Raw genomic sequence first — 15,435 nt, 5'->3', positions numbered from 1 at the left:
GGTGCGTCCGAGTTTGTGCACGGTCGCACCTCGGTTAGCTGACCTCGTCTACAAATAGCAGGTTATAGGGCATGGGTTTCACACGACTTCCTCCGCGGAAGTGTAGGCTGATGCGAGTACCGACAAATCCCTAAACGTGGAGACTACAGTTTGCTCTCCACTCAGGGCAGTCTGATCATAACAACGTACATGACATTTCTCCTTTGAGGAGACAGCCAAAACAAACCGTCAACAAACGAGAGTGACTTGCCTTGAAACACCGTTAGAACAGATTTAGGGCTGAACGACAATCAGCATGAATAGCACAGGGGATCGACATGGAAAGCCCAACTTCACGTTTCCATCTGACTGGAACAATGATGAGAAAATGAACGTTATGTTTGCGCCATTCAGAGACAAAGGGATGTATCTTAAATCGTGGGAACAGAAAATGAAGTTCTGGACTAACTTAATCATTGAACGTTGCAAAGCTTGTGACGAAGTAATAATTGACATTAAAACTCTTTCTCATGTTTTCACGAGGAAAGGCAAGATTCCCAATGGGCTAGACACGGTGTTAACAGAAATGGAAAGGTGTGTCAGTCAATAAGACTGTGTTATTATGCATTTAACTCTACACAAAAGAAGCCCAGAAAGACACATACTGTACCCCTGTAATATGTACAGGTGTCGTTGTAGGAAGTGTCGGACTATTCTGTCAGTGTGTTATGTTATGCTGATATTTGTCCAACATGTAAGGTAGTACCTAGTCGCTCCATTAAAAGAAAAAATTAAGGGTTTCCTGCCTTATCTTCATGTTTCACCTGCATCCAAGCACTAAGTCATCTCCTCGTTCACAATTAGTTTTGCCTTTATGTAAGCTCATTTTGAACACTGTTTTGATGAACAAAGTGTTCAACACCTCTTCTACTTTCACGCTTTCATTTGTACATGCGATTGTGTGTGCACGGTCTGCTTACATCACAAGCGTCATGCACACTGAAACTCTTAATTAATTTAAATTGGGTGACTTTTGACTAGAACTTATCACCATATCTACTGCAAGCTCTAATCAGAAAATTTGGACCAATAAAAGTATGATCACTAGCAGATAGGTTGGTAAGTGAGTATACTTTTAGAAAGGTAAAAAACAAAGAACATATCAACCATCAGCAATATTTTGAGACTGATCTATGAGAATTGCAATCTGCAGAGTATGCTTGTTATAAGATGATATTACTTGAGCAAAAATCGGGGACATCAGCCCAGTGTCTTAAACTGTGATGTATCGTCTCGTGAAATAAGCAAAACTGACTTAATGGTCAGCTAATGTTGTAATTTGGTATGACCAGCAATAGGAGAGTGTTGAGATCAAACTCTTATGGCTAAAGATAAAAAAGTCCTACTGTTTCCTGTGGCTTTTGAAAAACATTAAGCAACTATTTTTGACTCTATAACAGTTGCATCTGAAAAAGTTCAAGAAACATAATTTATACAGTGGAGAAAATTTAGGAACTGAACGGTTGAAAGAAGGGTCATCTGTTCCTCTGAAACACAGCGAGACAGGTGTATTGGTGAATTAATGTCTACACAGGTTGCCTAAAAAGTTGTATGATAGAGTTTGTCTCATTTTATCCTTAACAACAAGAGAGTTTGAACTCGAAACTTCCCTATTGGCCCAGTAAGCTTGAGTGAGTCATCTTCAGTGACTAACAATATGACAGACTCTACGTGTTGAAAAACTGATTTTATTCCAGTAGGTCTTTAAGTTTTTAAGTATGGAGTTCCCTTGAAAAGATTTCTTAATTGAGAGAGAAGTAGAACCGTTCTTTGGGTGTGATGCTATTATCATGTACATGTAACATGGTTCACATTACTCGTCATCTTTTTATGGCTTCATCTGGCATGGTGATATATTCATTTCCAGTTCTGAAAAACAAAATATTGTAGAACTGATATAATTCTGCTTGTCACCGTGATGTACTTGTGATAAAGGCACTTGTGCTAAAATTCAACTGCTAAGGAGATATGGACATTACATCGTGCATATTCTAATAAATTCTGACTATTCTTGATTAACTGGTCTACGGGTATGTGTTACAGGATGGGAAAGCTTAGGAGAGTCTCAGATTATGACAGCCAGAATCAGGCAGGCTGGTTAGCATGGGGGTACAACACATTTGTCAAGAATCCCTTCATGTGGAGTGTGAATAAACTATTACAGAGGTCACCAGATGATGGATCTGGTCAATATGTCGTTGTTGAAGTTTTGCAGGTAAGATAGAAATAATAAGATTACATACTCCTGCCTTCCTGGAAAACTAGTGAAACATTTTTAACTTTGATACCATGAGTGAAGAAACTGTCAGTGTTCAAGCAGTCCGCTGCCAGCCAAGTGTTCAGAAGGACTGACAGATGTTTGTATTCCAATATACTGAATGACTGCTATAATGCTCTAGTTCTTTCTAAAATATCTTTAAAATGGGTTTTTTTTTCTCTAACATTTACATCCCTGTACTGACAGTTTATGCACTAATGTGTTTATTTTCAGTCAAAGGGAAGACAACTCTTACAGCAACATCATTCCCATGTAGAATGTAGTATGCTGGACAATGTGCTGGAAATATCAACACTGAAGAGGAAATATGGGTTCATGTTTTCAGATGACCAGACATTCAACCTTGTCCTGCGTCAGCTTGAAAAAGACAGGAAGATTTTAATTTTCAAAACAGAAAATAATTGTACTGTAAGCTGTTTTTTTTTTGAAGGAATTTGTAGATTTTTATACATCAAGTGAAATTAACAGCATTTGTATTACTTTGATTGTGTGAAAGACATGGTTAGTGTTGAAAGCAATATCATTTTAATTCACACTTTGTCAATTTGCATACTCTTCCAATCACTGATTAATTGTATGAGTGGAAATGTTAATTTTTTTGTTAACTATTTTGCCCAATAAGAAGTTTAACAGCTTTAAGCATTTTTTTTTTCAATTTGTTTAACCTTGGATTTTCATATACATGTATACTTTAGTCTTGAGATGAAATATTCATTCTATCATTTAAGGTTGTAAAATTTGCTGAGAAAAATGAAGCTTACGTTACACCAGTAAGAGATATTGAAACAAAGGTGTTCAGGTAAGCATTTGTTACCATAGAAATAAGAGTTGTCATGCATGAGCCATCTTTTTGGCTTGTTGCCACAATAAATTCCAGGTAATAGCAAACTGTTACTGGTGACATGTAGTAAACATACACAGACTATGCAAAGTTGATTAAGATGTCACTGATGACAAGCAAAATAGTGCCTTATGTATTTGATGGTGAACTGTTTTCAGGATCACATATATTTTACCATGCCTGCTTTCCACCCACCATAGTGCTAGTCGTCGTCATATGAGATAAATATTCTTGATTAAGCTGTAAAACACAAATCTAATAAATAAGTAAACAAATAAATAAATCTTTTTACCAGGTAATTTCTAATTTTGCGTGAGTTGTTGTCAAACAATCTTGGGACAGAAATTTAGTCTCTGAGATGTCATTAACCAGAAGTACATTGAACAAAAAGGCTACAGGGATAATCTGCTGTATGGGTACTTGGTACAGGAATTTTTTCTTATCTTTCTCTTCATGTATTAGAGTGACAGACCAGAATTAATCTTTTCTTGAACTGAAATATGTATATTTCATGTGGTTTTGTTAACTTTTCCAGAATTCAACAAACAAATGAGATGTTAGAGAAGGAAGCTGAGGTCCTTAGTATCACCATTGAAAAGTGAGTTCTGCTGAGTGTCACTGAAGGGGCTGTGTGGAAAATGTGTATAATCTCCTGGGGCCTCCATCTCATGTTGTCTTCTCTTCTCTCTGCTTGTGGGTGGAAAGTCTGCCAGCCTCACAAATGGTCCTGGGTTTCACCCAGGCTCTGCATGGTTTCCCCCCACCACATTGCTCGCCTTCGTCGTAGAAGTGAAATGTTAAAGCATAAAACACCACTCAAATAAATAAGTATTATATATGATGTTATTTTGGTTCAGAGATGATAAGGTTTCCACAAAATGCAAACCATGCGTTAGTTAACGCAGGTAACTGTATTGTCTATAATGATTTATCTGGACGAATTGTAACTGTAGTCTTGCAATCAACGTGGCTAAATGAATTCAGAAATATGCTTTACTTTTTGTATTAAATGTATCTTACTTTTATTCACTGCGTGTATATGTGTTTACATAGGTATACAGAAGAAGCTAAGATGTATGTCAGGAAAGGCCTGAAGTCAACAGTAAGTTCAAGATTTATCTATGTAATATATGTGTATATAGAGAGGGTATTGTATTAGGAATGTTGAATGCCATAAATATTGATCGAGTGAGAGGTGGAAATAATACACAGGATTTAAAGTATTATGCAACATTTTGGTTATTATTTATATTTTGACAATATTATAATTTTGTATATTTGAACAAGCGATGCATTGTTTTTAGGTGTATCATAGACATATATACAGCATGATGTCTTGTATGATGTCATAACTTGTTTCATGACTCAATAGTGTTAAAGTTGAATTATGATGCCATTCTGCTGAGCTCATGCCATCTGGGATGTGAAATGTCAAAGTATAATAACAAACATGATATCTTGACATTTCACCTACATGTAGATAATAATATAATATTTACACTATTACAGGTGGAATATCCATGGAGTTTATGTCTCTCTTTTCAGTTAATTTTGCATTTTTGTACAACAATGTGATAATCACACAAATAAAGCTATAAATTTAGTATTAGCTGTGTTGCTTTTAAATTATTATCATTTTCTTCTCAGGCAATGAGTGTTTTAAGAAAAAAGAAGAAAACCCAGGCTTTACTGGACAAGAAGCTAGCGACTTTAGACATCTTCCATGGCTTGATTGAGAACATCAAAAACACGGTCTCAGAAAAAATGGTTTGTAATTTTTTTATGTCACTTGTTAAAGGGATACAGAAACGTGTCTGAATGGCTGGTGTGAGAGATAGGTAAGTCCAGGCTATGCCTACACTGTTCTACTGTCAGCCTGTCAGTGTCAATTCTATATCCCTTTAAGCTCCTCAAAAATCAGATTAAAAATATATTAAAAATGTCACCATTGTAGAATTAAACCCCATCTGTAGAGTCTATTCCCTATTGTTAAATCTGTTTCTTGGAGACAGTGTAAGTAAAGAGTGATAAATATTGGAGTACTGGTTGTGTAACTGTACCTATAGACTGCTATTTTGTATGTTACGTAGGTGATTGAGGCATATGAAGCAGCTACCTCCTCACTGAAGAGCTACATGAAGACAAACAAGCTGTCTGTGGACAGAGTGGATGATGTTCTGGACAACTTACAGGAGGTGAGTCTGTCCCATAGCCTCTCATCACTGAGAACGCGGGCTCAAATCCAACTCTTGCTGATACATCAGTGGGTTACCTGTTCTTGTATAGTGAGGATTCAGGTCCAAGCTGGTTTGTCAATTGTTCTCTTGTAAAGTACAAGTATCTCATCACCAGTTAGTGCACAAAGTGCAGATGTGAACAGTGGACTACACACCCTTGGCCTCTAGTACCTAAAATGGGAAATTTAATTTCTAAAAATTGCTTAATGACTTTCTCATCTGTCTCATATGGATATGGAGTGGTTTAAGAGTGAAATATACAGTGGAACTGCTTTTACAGATTTATTTATTTATTTAATTGATTGGTGTGTTACGTCATACAGAAGAATATTTCAGTTATGTGACTGTGGCCAACGTTATGGAGGGAGGAAACTGAACAGAGCCCACGACCATCTGCAGGTTGCTGACAGGCCTTCCCACATACAGTTGGAGAGGAAGCCAGCATGAGCTGGACTTGAACTCAGCGACCGCATTCATGGGAGTCCCCTGGGTCACTGTGCTGTGCTGGTGTGCTAATCCCCTTGGCCACAGAGGCCCCTTGTTTTTACAGATAGAAGTGTGGATATTTACATTCGTTGTCATGGCAAGATTGCAGTATTGAGTTCTGTTTTGGGGGGTTTATTTGCATCTTAAATATCAGTGAAACTTTTCAAAAAAATGGCTTGCACTATTTACGACACGCTTTTGTCGTATCCAGCTGAAGAAGTTCATCACCAGTCACATATCACATTTCTTTACAGCTTGCCTCATTTTTATCCATATTTCAAATCCCAGAAAAACATTGCACATGAGTGTCTTCTTATGTTACATTTTTATATTCTTTGCTTCTTCCCTGACAATGTCTTCTGCAGTGGTTTTTGTTCGTCTCTTCAGTTCAGTGTTGACAAATATTGTAGGAGGATTTCAGCGTGATATCACACAACACTTACCAAACATTATCGTAATGTGTACATTCATATTTTCTACCACTGAATTCTGTGGTTTAAAAAAGTTTCAGTCATTGGTCAAGTCTGAATTATTTTTCATTACTTTTTTCATTTCATTAACTTTTTTCAGACACACATGTTGTCGTAAATGTGATCAAAAATAGTTGCCATTTTTGACATGTCACATGATACAGTTGGACTTTTTATAGAGTTCTAACTTGAACCTCATAGAGTCCAATGTCACATACATGTCATTCGGTGATTTTTATCACAAGAGTTTATTTGATGGTGGTGTTATAGGTTACTCAGGATCAAGAGGAAATTGCAGCAACCATAGGAAACTTCCAGCCAAGTTCTTGGGATATGACACAAGATGACTTTGAAGCTGAGTTAGACTCAATATTAGCTGAAGACAGTCCTGTCAAACCAGCTCAGCCTGTCTCGCCTGTCAAACCAGCCCAGTCGGTCTCACCTTCCAAGCCCACCAATGTCAACCAGTCAGAAGATGATCTGAGTTCACTTGAGGGCAGGCTCAGGAGTCTCTATCAACCAGAAACCAGTGAGCATGCAAACTTCATTTTCTTTACCTTTAACTCTGACTAATTTGGTATAATATATTGTAAATGAATAAAGTGTTTCTTTTTTTTTTTGTCTTTCTAGCCCTTCAATTGCCCGATGTGCCGAACTTTCAGCTGAACCCTAGAAATTCAGAGAGGCAGGAAGAGCCTATGATCTTGTCATGACAGTGAAGTGATGTGTGCCATCAAGATGTAGTTGACTATTGACTCTGCCAAGCAAAATAAGCTTTGATCTTCTCGTGAATAAAGAGGACTGCATCTTGTGTGAGCTTCGATCCTGGCATGAAATGTGATAAATGCTTGAAACCCTGGCTCCTAATAAATGTATTGTGATTGTGATAAGAAATCAAGAACTTCTAGAGTCAGATGAGGTGAGAAAGAGCCAATGTTTTCAGAATGAGATGACCATAATCACTGAGATTTCAGTGGAGATATATTTTGGCTTTAGTGCCTACTTTGTCTAAATGGTAACTTTGGGTACACATGAAGGGCACTATTAAGAAGTTTGTAACCCATGAGGCGATAACTGTGCACATAAAAAATTGGTTGAGCAAAAAATCGGAGGCCTCAGATGCTGTGATGTTTTCAGAATATTTTATTCATGCATATAGTTTTGTGAATAACTTTTCCTGTGTGTATCTTATCAGATAGCTTGTTTTGTACACAAAGAAAATGTGTGTTAAGTTGTGCATCATCTACAGGGTGTGTATGTACAAGTTACAACCGATGATGACATTTTTGATGACCTGCACTGTACAATTATCTTTTATTGTACCAGAAAGAGCTCATAGATCAGAGTGGAAAAGTTATTGGTTTTCTTCTTGACTCATGTAATAGTCACATAATGCTGTAATTTTTCTTTTTCTGTAAGTGTGTAAAAAGTAAATACATGCAGTAATAGTTAGTAGAGAGAAAGAAAATGTAAAGTCAAACAGTTTTGTGTCCACACAAAAAGTACCCAGACCATTCACAGTATCCCATGGTGTCATTTAATGTGGCTCCACAAATATTTTGATTAGCCAAAATAGAACAAAAATGCCCTACCAACTTACCCAATTTCTCATAATATGGTTGAGTTATGTACAGCAAATAATTTTTTAAACACTAAGCTGGCTGTCTATCAGAGGTTCGGTCATCCATGTGGTCTACAAGAATAGTTGGTACAGGTTATTACATACATGCCTGTCATCATCTTTGTTAGAAAATATGCCCTCAATCATACAAATCATTGTTACATGTAGTCCACATGAAAATGTGTAAGCATTTAGTTATGTAGTGCAGAAATTTCATAATCAGCCTGAGTATTGAGAAAGTGTGGCTAATACTTGTCTAGGTGTCCTACTTTCATCCTTCATTCATGAACTTAAATCCTGACTTATACTATACATATATAAATGTTTAAGTGTTGGGAGATGGATTAATTTTTAGTACATGTAGACATACTACTGTATGATATCAAATCTGTGGTGACATAACAGCTTTGTTCACTGACTCAACAAATGGACTCACATTTCATTCTGTTGGTAGAGTATAATGCAGTTATGTGTCATGGATCAGGGAAGCCCTACGTGTCTAGTTTCTAAATGCCCACCTTTTATTCATGTAGTGGTGTTATAAAACTACACGTACAAAGCATTTCACCATGAATCTCAAGGCCGTTTGTGCTGAAAATCTAAAGAATGAAATCTTTTACTTGTAAAACCAGCTTGCTGTTATGCATGTCTTATATGTAATAACAGTCCACAGTGCATGTCTTATATGTAATAAGAAAATTCCCTTCCATAGTCAATGCCATAGTGAGTGTTTGATAACTTACAGGCCTACCAGCTTAATTAAAAGAGCATGCCGCCTTTGTAAATAACAGTATCAGTGTAGTGAAAACATTGCAGACCTACCTAATACCGGCGCTATGTAATTTTGCTGCTAAAATTCAGTGACTGAAGAACTTGAAGCAATAAACTCATTATTTTGAGAAACAGTGTGTTCCTGTTTTTTATTTGTTCATTTATTTACTTACATTTATTTGTTTATTAATGAATTTTACGTTTATCAGGAACTGAAGTTTTGTTGTGATTGCCAGACTAGGATATGGACATGTCCTATCAGTCATATACATGTAGGGACGTTGCGTGGGGCAGACCTGTGTTACTGTCAATTTCGGTGTGTGCACTGTGAGTAGTTTGTCCATTGGATGTTGGACGCAAGGTCAGCCTGCATCAGCCAATCAAATCGTACGTTACATCGATGTTGGCTATGAGAAAGCAGCTTGGTCGCCAGTGGAGGATACAACAGTGCTGACATTCTGTGAGGGTTTGATAGAAGTCTTGACGGAGTGTTCAGTTGTAGTGTTGACAATGGCATGTCTGTGTGGCTTAATGAGGCAGTTAACAGTTGTGACAAGGCGAACTTATCCGTGCTTGAACAACACAAATCTGACGCATCAAGTGCGATGGAGAAAGCCAAGATGGGTCCCAGTCGCTAAAACTAAAGTTTTCAACGTTAGAGAACCGACTCCAATTAATGCAGAGGAAGATGTTGAATTGTTCAAGGAGTTTAACAGTTATAGGACCGAGTTAAAGACTATCAGGTATTCTGATTGTGTTTTGCGAGGAATCTGTAACCTTGTATAAACAGCAAGCATTATTTTGTAAGCGCGCACCCAGCACACGCTGGAGATAGGCCTACACGTAGTTACGGAGTGGGGTAACTCTGACGGGCCGTCTCTTCATCCTTAAAGGAGAAGAAAACTTAATAACATGACACTATAGGCTGAAAAGAGCTCATTTTTTTTTCTATATGGTGATGCCTGCTGCATAATTTTGCGACTTATCATCGACATACATGTAAAGCCTGAACACCGCAAAGCATAAATTGCTGAGTCCATGGCGTCCTCCATCTTTAACACTCTGTAATTTATGCTGGGGGTGTGTTGCCTCTCAGCCAGTGAGAGTCGTTAAAACTGCCGGCTTGTTCGTGTAAACTCGAAACCCACGTCCAACATTCCGGCTTCCCGATCGTCAAGCGTATAACAAACTGTACTGTTTGCAACCCACAGGGAAGAAGTGTTCTACCACAAACTGCACTTCGTCGGTTTCCGACAGCAATTCTCCTCCAAACACAAAAGACTTCAGGACTAGTTTTTAGGCAAAATGGAATTGCCCACAGTGGATGTTGGCATGCACCTGCGAGGAAATACATATTCTTTTCAGTGGTATTTAATTGATATTTAAATTTTATTCTCCTTTAAGAATAAAAGAACTGAATCCAATAATGCTACCTATCATATAACAGTTCCTGGTTTACATGCTGTCCATCACACATCGATATTGGGGTGGATAAAAGTGTCTGTCTGTACTTGTAGTTGACTGAAATGCTTATCTTGCTCAGATGTCTCCTCTTCCCATCGCTAGTAAATCCAGGAAAACCACAAACTACATGGCCATCGCTGCTACGCACATAACACGACCGCCATGTTGATCTTGCAAGTTCTCGATAACCCACGTCACGTGGTGTGAAAATCACTCAGTTGCCCTCGGGGTCCTTCCGACGTAAAGAGCCGATGTTTGTGGGTTTGTTGTTGTTGACTTTGGAAGGACCTGAGAGCAAGTGAATGATTTTCTTGTGAGGTATCTCGGGTTATCAAGAACTTGCAAGAGCAACATGGCATTTATGTCAGGTAGCAATGTTGGCATCAGGGCCGTTATCCTTTAGGTTGAAGAGTTGGCCCGTCAGAGCTAGGAGTGGGGAAACTCTTATCGAGCAACACAGTTGAGAGAGTTACAGAGGGAAACAGCCCCAAATGTGTCAGATTGATGGTGTTCGGACATATTAAATCTTTCCAAGCGTAAATTGACGTCAACCGTGTGGTTAATTATATAAACTAACCTGTTGGGATATTTGCCGAACTAAAAGCATCCATGGCAATCACGTCTGTTCATTAAAAATAAACACACATTATCGAGATGGCGGCTGGAGTACAGTAAACCCTTTTTTTTGGTCAATTTGCGTTAATGCCATGGACTACTTTTGGTTTGGCCAATCCGAGAACAGGTTAGTTCATATGTAGGAACGTGCGACTGACATTGATTTATTCTAGGGAAGATTTAATGTACATGTGAACAGTGGTAAACATTCCTTACTGTCAATCCGACACATTTGGGACTGCTTCCCTTTGTGACTCTTGTTACTCAATAAGAGTTACTTCACTCTGCATCTAATGCTGGAGAGATTAAATGCTATCTGTATTTTCATTTTTAATATAAATGCACTGTTTTAATATTTCAAGGTGAAAAATTTTAAGAGAATTAAGTGAATTTGAGTTAGGTAGTGTATCGTTGGAACAAATCCTTCATCTGTGATTGGAATCCTGTAGAGGGGTCAAAATATATGCAGTGACTGAAGTGTTGAGCATATGGTTTGCTGTTATCTGTTCCTTCAGAAATACTAATATGAATTATTACAACCTAGAAGATGTCTGGAAAGAATTGAAGCAATGTCATCACAAACAAATCAGTTTGCTGAGTGGTGAAAGAAACCATGTCATAAGTTAGAGATACAGATTTAGTCACACATTGTGGGATTCCTAGGCTAAACTTTGAGGCTGTTTTTGTACAATAGTTGTATGTTCAATTTACAGAACATTTTTGGTTAAGTGGCAGCAAGACATTAAAACTGAAGATATTAGTGAGGAAGAACTGCAAAGAGCAGAAGAGGAAGAGCACAGGAGACTGATGGAGATAAACAGACAGTGGAATGCGGAGGTTGCGGTCCAGAGGTGTGTAACAGGAGCTGGAAGTATAGAACATGATATGTATTAAAATCTCTGTTGAGTATATGGTTCAAAGGTGTGTAACAGGAGCTGAAAGTATAGAACATGATATGTATTAAAATCTGTGTTGAGTATATGGTTCAAAGGTGTGTAACAGGAGCTGAAAGTATAGAACATGATATGTATTAAAATCTCTGTTGAGTGTATGGTCCAAAGGTGTGTAACAGGAGCTGAAAGTATAGAACATGAAATGTATTAAAATCTGTTGAGTATATGGTCCAAAGGTGTGTAACAGGAGCTGAAAGTATAGAACATGATATGTATTAAAATCTGTGTTGAGTATATGGTTCAAAGGTGTGTAACAGGAGCTGAAAGTATAGGACATGATATGTATTAAAATCTCTGTTGAGTATATGGTTCAAAGGTGTGTAACAGGAGCTGAAAGTATAGAACATGATATATATTAAAATCTCAGTTGAGTATATGGTCCAAAGGTGTGTAACAGGAGCTGAAAGTATAGAACATGATATGTATTAAAATCTCTGTAGAGTATATGGTCCAAAGGTGTGTAACAGGAGCTGAAAGTATAGAACATGATATGTATTAAAATCTCTGTTGAGTATATGGTTCAAAGGTGTGTAACAGGAGCTGAAAGTATAGAACATGATATATATTAAAATCTCTGTTGAGTATACGGTCCAAAGGTGTGTGACAGGAGCTGAAAGTATAGAACATGATATGAATTAAAATCTCTGCTGAGTAGCCTATATGGTCCAAAGGTGTGTAATAGGAGCTGAAAGTATAGAACATGATATGTATTAAAATCTCTGTTGAGTATATGGTCCAAAGGTGTGTAACAGGAGCTGAAAGTATAGAACATGATATGTATTAATATCTCTGGTGAGTGTATTTGACTTGGGAGAAAGACAGGAGATCTACTGTGAGGAAAATTTGCTACTCCTTTTCAATCTTTCTTTGTATCAGGAAAGGTAAAGAAAAATGCCTCCCTTAGTAAACACCTTAGTGGTATGGCTTCGAGTAAATTTTAAATAAAGGCCTTTTATGGTCTTACACGCAATTTTATCAGGAGCTTTCTTTTTCAACAGGGTTTTATTGCTGGGTCATATGCTGTCAGTCATATGTGCATTCTTGTGTATTGGATAGGTAAAGTAATAGGTTATGATATAAGTATTACATACTAAGTCCAGGTTTGTTTGGAGTTGTCTGGTATAATTAAATAAACATTGCAGTTAACCATAATTGTCAATACATGTATATATATTGGGATGTATAACAAACAAAGTGAAGCTAAGTGTTAATACCTGTTACATCTCTTTCACAGGGAAAAGCGACAGAAAGAAGAAGTGGCTGCTAAACAGTTGCGTAAAAGAAAGGAACAGGAGCAAGAGGAAGATGAAGAGCTGGAGATGCTGGAACAGGCCAGCAGATATGTCCAATTAGAAAGTGTAAGGATATGTTTTAAACCTGTCCTATTCCTCAACCCATCAACATTTTGATGCCTGTCATAGTAGAGAAGTCATGCAAATGATTTAGGTTCATTTTTAATTGAGGTTTTAAGAATATGCCTCTGCACAAGTACCTGGTTGGACATGTATGTACCTTTTAGTTCCACCATTAGCCTCTGTCTCTAATGTTTTACTGTAATGATTTCCTGAAGTCCAAAGACCTTATGCAAGGAAACAGTAGTGGTTGGCCTGGTGTCAGTATAATGTGACTGGGTGGGGCCTAATGTCTGTGTCTTTTTGGCATTATACTTAACAGACGGCAGTACTTTGGCGGCATGGACTCGCCCTGCCACAATGAGACAGAGTATATGTACTCACACCTAATGACTCCTTGTTAAGTATGATATATAACCCCAAACATAAATATGTACTAATAATTTTCTTTTCCTATTTAAAAGGAAACATTCCTTATGTTTGAGAATTAAGCAGTCACGAGTTAACATGGATGGCAATGCTTTTATTCATTTACTTATGTTGTTACCGAGAACTGTGAGAAGATCATTTGTTCAGGAGCTGAGATTGTGCAGCATTTAATGTTGCACAACAGAATTATGTCATTAAGCAGTTTTAACGTGGACAGAAATATAGGGAAAGGAGTTCCTTTTGGAGCATGGTTATAATAATGACAAATGTGCTTGTTTCTTAAGTGTTACATTTTTGTCTTTACAGGAACAGGCTAAGACATTTGTAACAGAAGAGACATTGGATGAAGAAGTGGAGAAAGTGCTAAATATGAGAAAGGACTATAACTTTGCTATTGATGCTGAAGGGAATAAAGTGACCTATGAGAACAAAGATGCCAAGAAATCAGAGCAGGCTGGATAACATTTACATGTATTCTGTTTTTATCTTCATTAAAATATTACTGTGTATCAACTAATATGGTCCTGTGCTTATATTTGAAAGGGGACATTGCAGTATGTATTGGTCTTCCAGCAGACATTACAGTATGTATTGGTCTTCCAGCAGACATTACAGTATGTATTGGTCTTCCAGCAGACATTACAGTATGTATTGGTCTTCCAGCAGACATTACAGTATGTATTGGTCTTCCAGCAGACATTACAGTATGTAAAGAGAAGAGAAGTTCAGCTTGGCAGCTCTTGGAGATACCTTGTCATCATTCATCAGATTTACTTTAGAACCAAGCAGCTATCTTGTAGTTTTATTGTTTTCCAATTATTATGACTATTGACTGAAAAAGTTTTCACTTTTGAGGATAGGCCTAGACTAACAGGCTGATGAAGGAAATTTTTCAAGAATTTTATATTTTAACAAGAATTAAAAGTAATAGCAAACACTCTTGCTAGGGTACAGGTATGCTTCCTGGGTCATGCAGTTTTCGAATACTTTGTTTGAATTTGAATTTGAATTTATAAGGTACTTTGCATTGAACTATCAGGTTTTAAATAAGGGACATCAGTCTGGTTAGTCATGGTGGACATTTTGAACTAAGAAGTAATTTGTTCAATTCTTACAACTCTATTGTAAAACTGTTGGCTGGTGCTTATATAATTAAAATATCTGGCCTCCTGAATAATTAAGAGGCATGGATCCTACAAGAAACAATTTGGTGGAGACTGCAACAACAAAACGATGGCAGCATATCATTTGGTAGATTGCGGACTAGCATTAATAGTGCTATTTACTGGTGTTATCGTAATTGCCAAGACTTAACTGAAGGCAGTTTTAATTAAGGTTTTAATTCCAATGAAACAGATCAATTCACATAACTGTAGGAGCCTCCATGACTCAGTTGATTAGCACACTGGCACAACGTAATGACCCAGGAGCCTTTCACCAATGTGGTCACTGTGAGTTCTGGTCCAGCTCATGCTGCCTTCCTCTTCGGCCATTAGTGGGAAGATCTGCCAACAACATGCTGATGGTCGTTTGTTTCTCATGGGCTCTGTCCCAGTTTCCTCCCACCATATAATGCTGGCTGTCGTATAAGTGAAATGTTCTTGAGTACGGTGTAAAACACCAATCAAAGAAACAAATTCAGGTAACTGAACGAGAGGGAGATGCAGTTATATCATCAGAGGTTATGGTTTCCTTCACTCTGTTGCAATTCTGTTAGGCTAGATCTGATGCTGACAATCGCATGTGAGTAACAAGGTTTTGATCTTTAATATATTTATTTAATTAATTGGTGTTTACGCTGTACCCGGACACTGAAGAATTTTTCACTTAAACGAAGCTGTAGGGTTGATGCTCAGGTCGATCCTTGCTTAGATACCTG

The 15,435-nt window shown here is 37.5% G+C and overlaps 2 protein-coding genes across 2 annotated transcripts; both read left to right on the top strand.

Annotated features, from left to right (window-relative positions):
• Nucleotides 1-242: 242 nt before the first annotated feature.
• LOC135467852 (charged multivesicular body protein 7-like) lies at nt 243-7,477 on the top strand. Its single transcript, XM_064745748.1, has 10 exons — nt 243-573; nt 2,083-2,254; nt 2,531-2,725; nt 3,046-3,116; nt 3,694-3,756; nt 4,212-4,260; nt 4,806-4,925; nt 5,249-5,353; nt 6,622-6,880; nt 6,982-7,477. The coding sequence occupies exons 1-10, from the start codon at nt 296-298 to the stop codon at nt 7,062-7,064; spliced, it is 1,395 nt and encodes a 464-aa protein (XP_064601818.1). The 5' UTR covers nt 243-295; the 3' UTR covers nt 7,065-7,477.
• A 1,704-nt stretch (nt 7,478-9,181) lies between these two features.
• LOC135469180 (small ribosomal subunit protein mS26-like) lies at nt 9,182-14,069 on the top strand. Its single transcript, XM_064747721.1, has 4 exons — nt 9,182-9,486; nt 11,536-11,673; nt 13,010-13,133; nt 13,863-14,069. Exons 1-4 carry the CDS (start codon nt 9,254-9,256, stop codon nt 14,016-14,018), a joined length of 651 nt encoding a protein of 216 aa, XP_064603791.1. The 5' UTR covers nt 9,182-9,253; the 3' UTR covers nt 14,019-14,069.
• The last annotated feature ends 1,366 nt before the right edge of the window (nt 14,070-15,435 follow it).

The sequence above is a fragment of the Liolophura sinensis genome, chromosome 6 (genome assembly GCF_032854445.1).
Source record: "Liolophura sinensis isolate JHLJ2023 chromosome 6, CUHK_Ljap_v2, whole genome shotgun sequence".
Classification (NCBI taxonomy): Eukaryota; Metazoa; Mollusca; class Polyplacophora; order Chitonida; family Chitonidae; genus Liolophura; species Liolophura sinensis.
The sequence above is the reverse complement of the archived record's forward strand: the minus strand, read 5'-3'. Positions and strand labels throughout refer to the sequence as shown.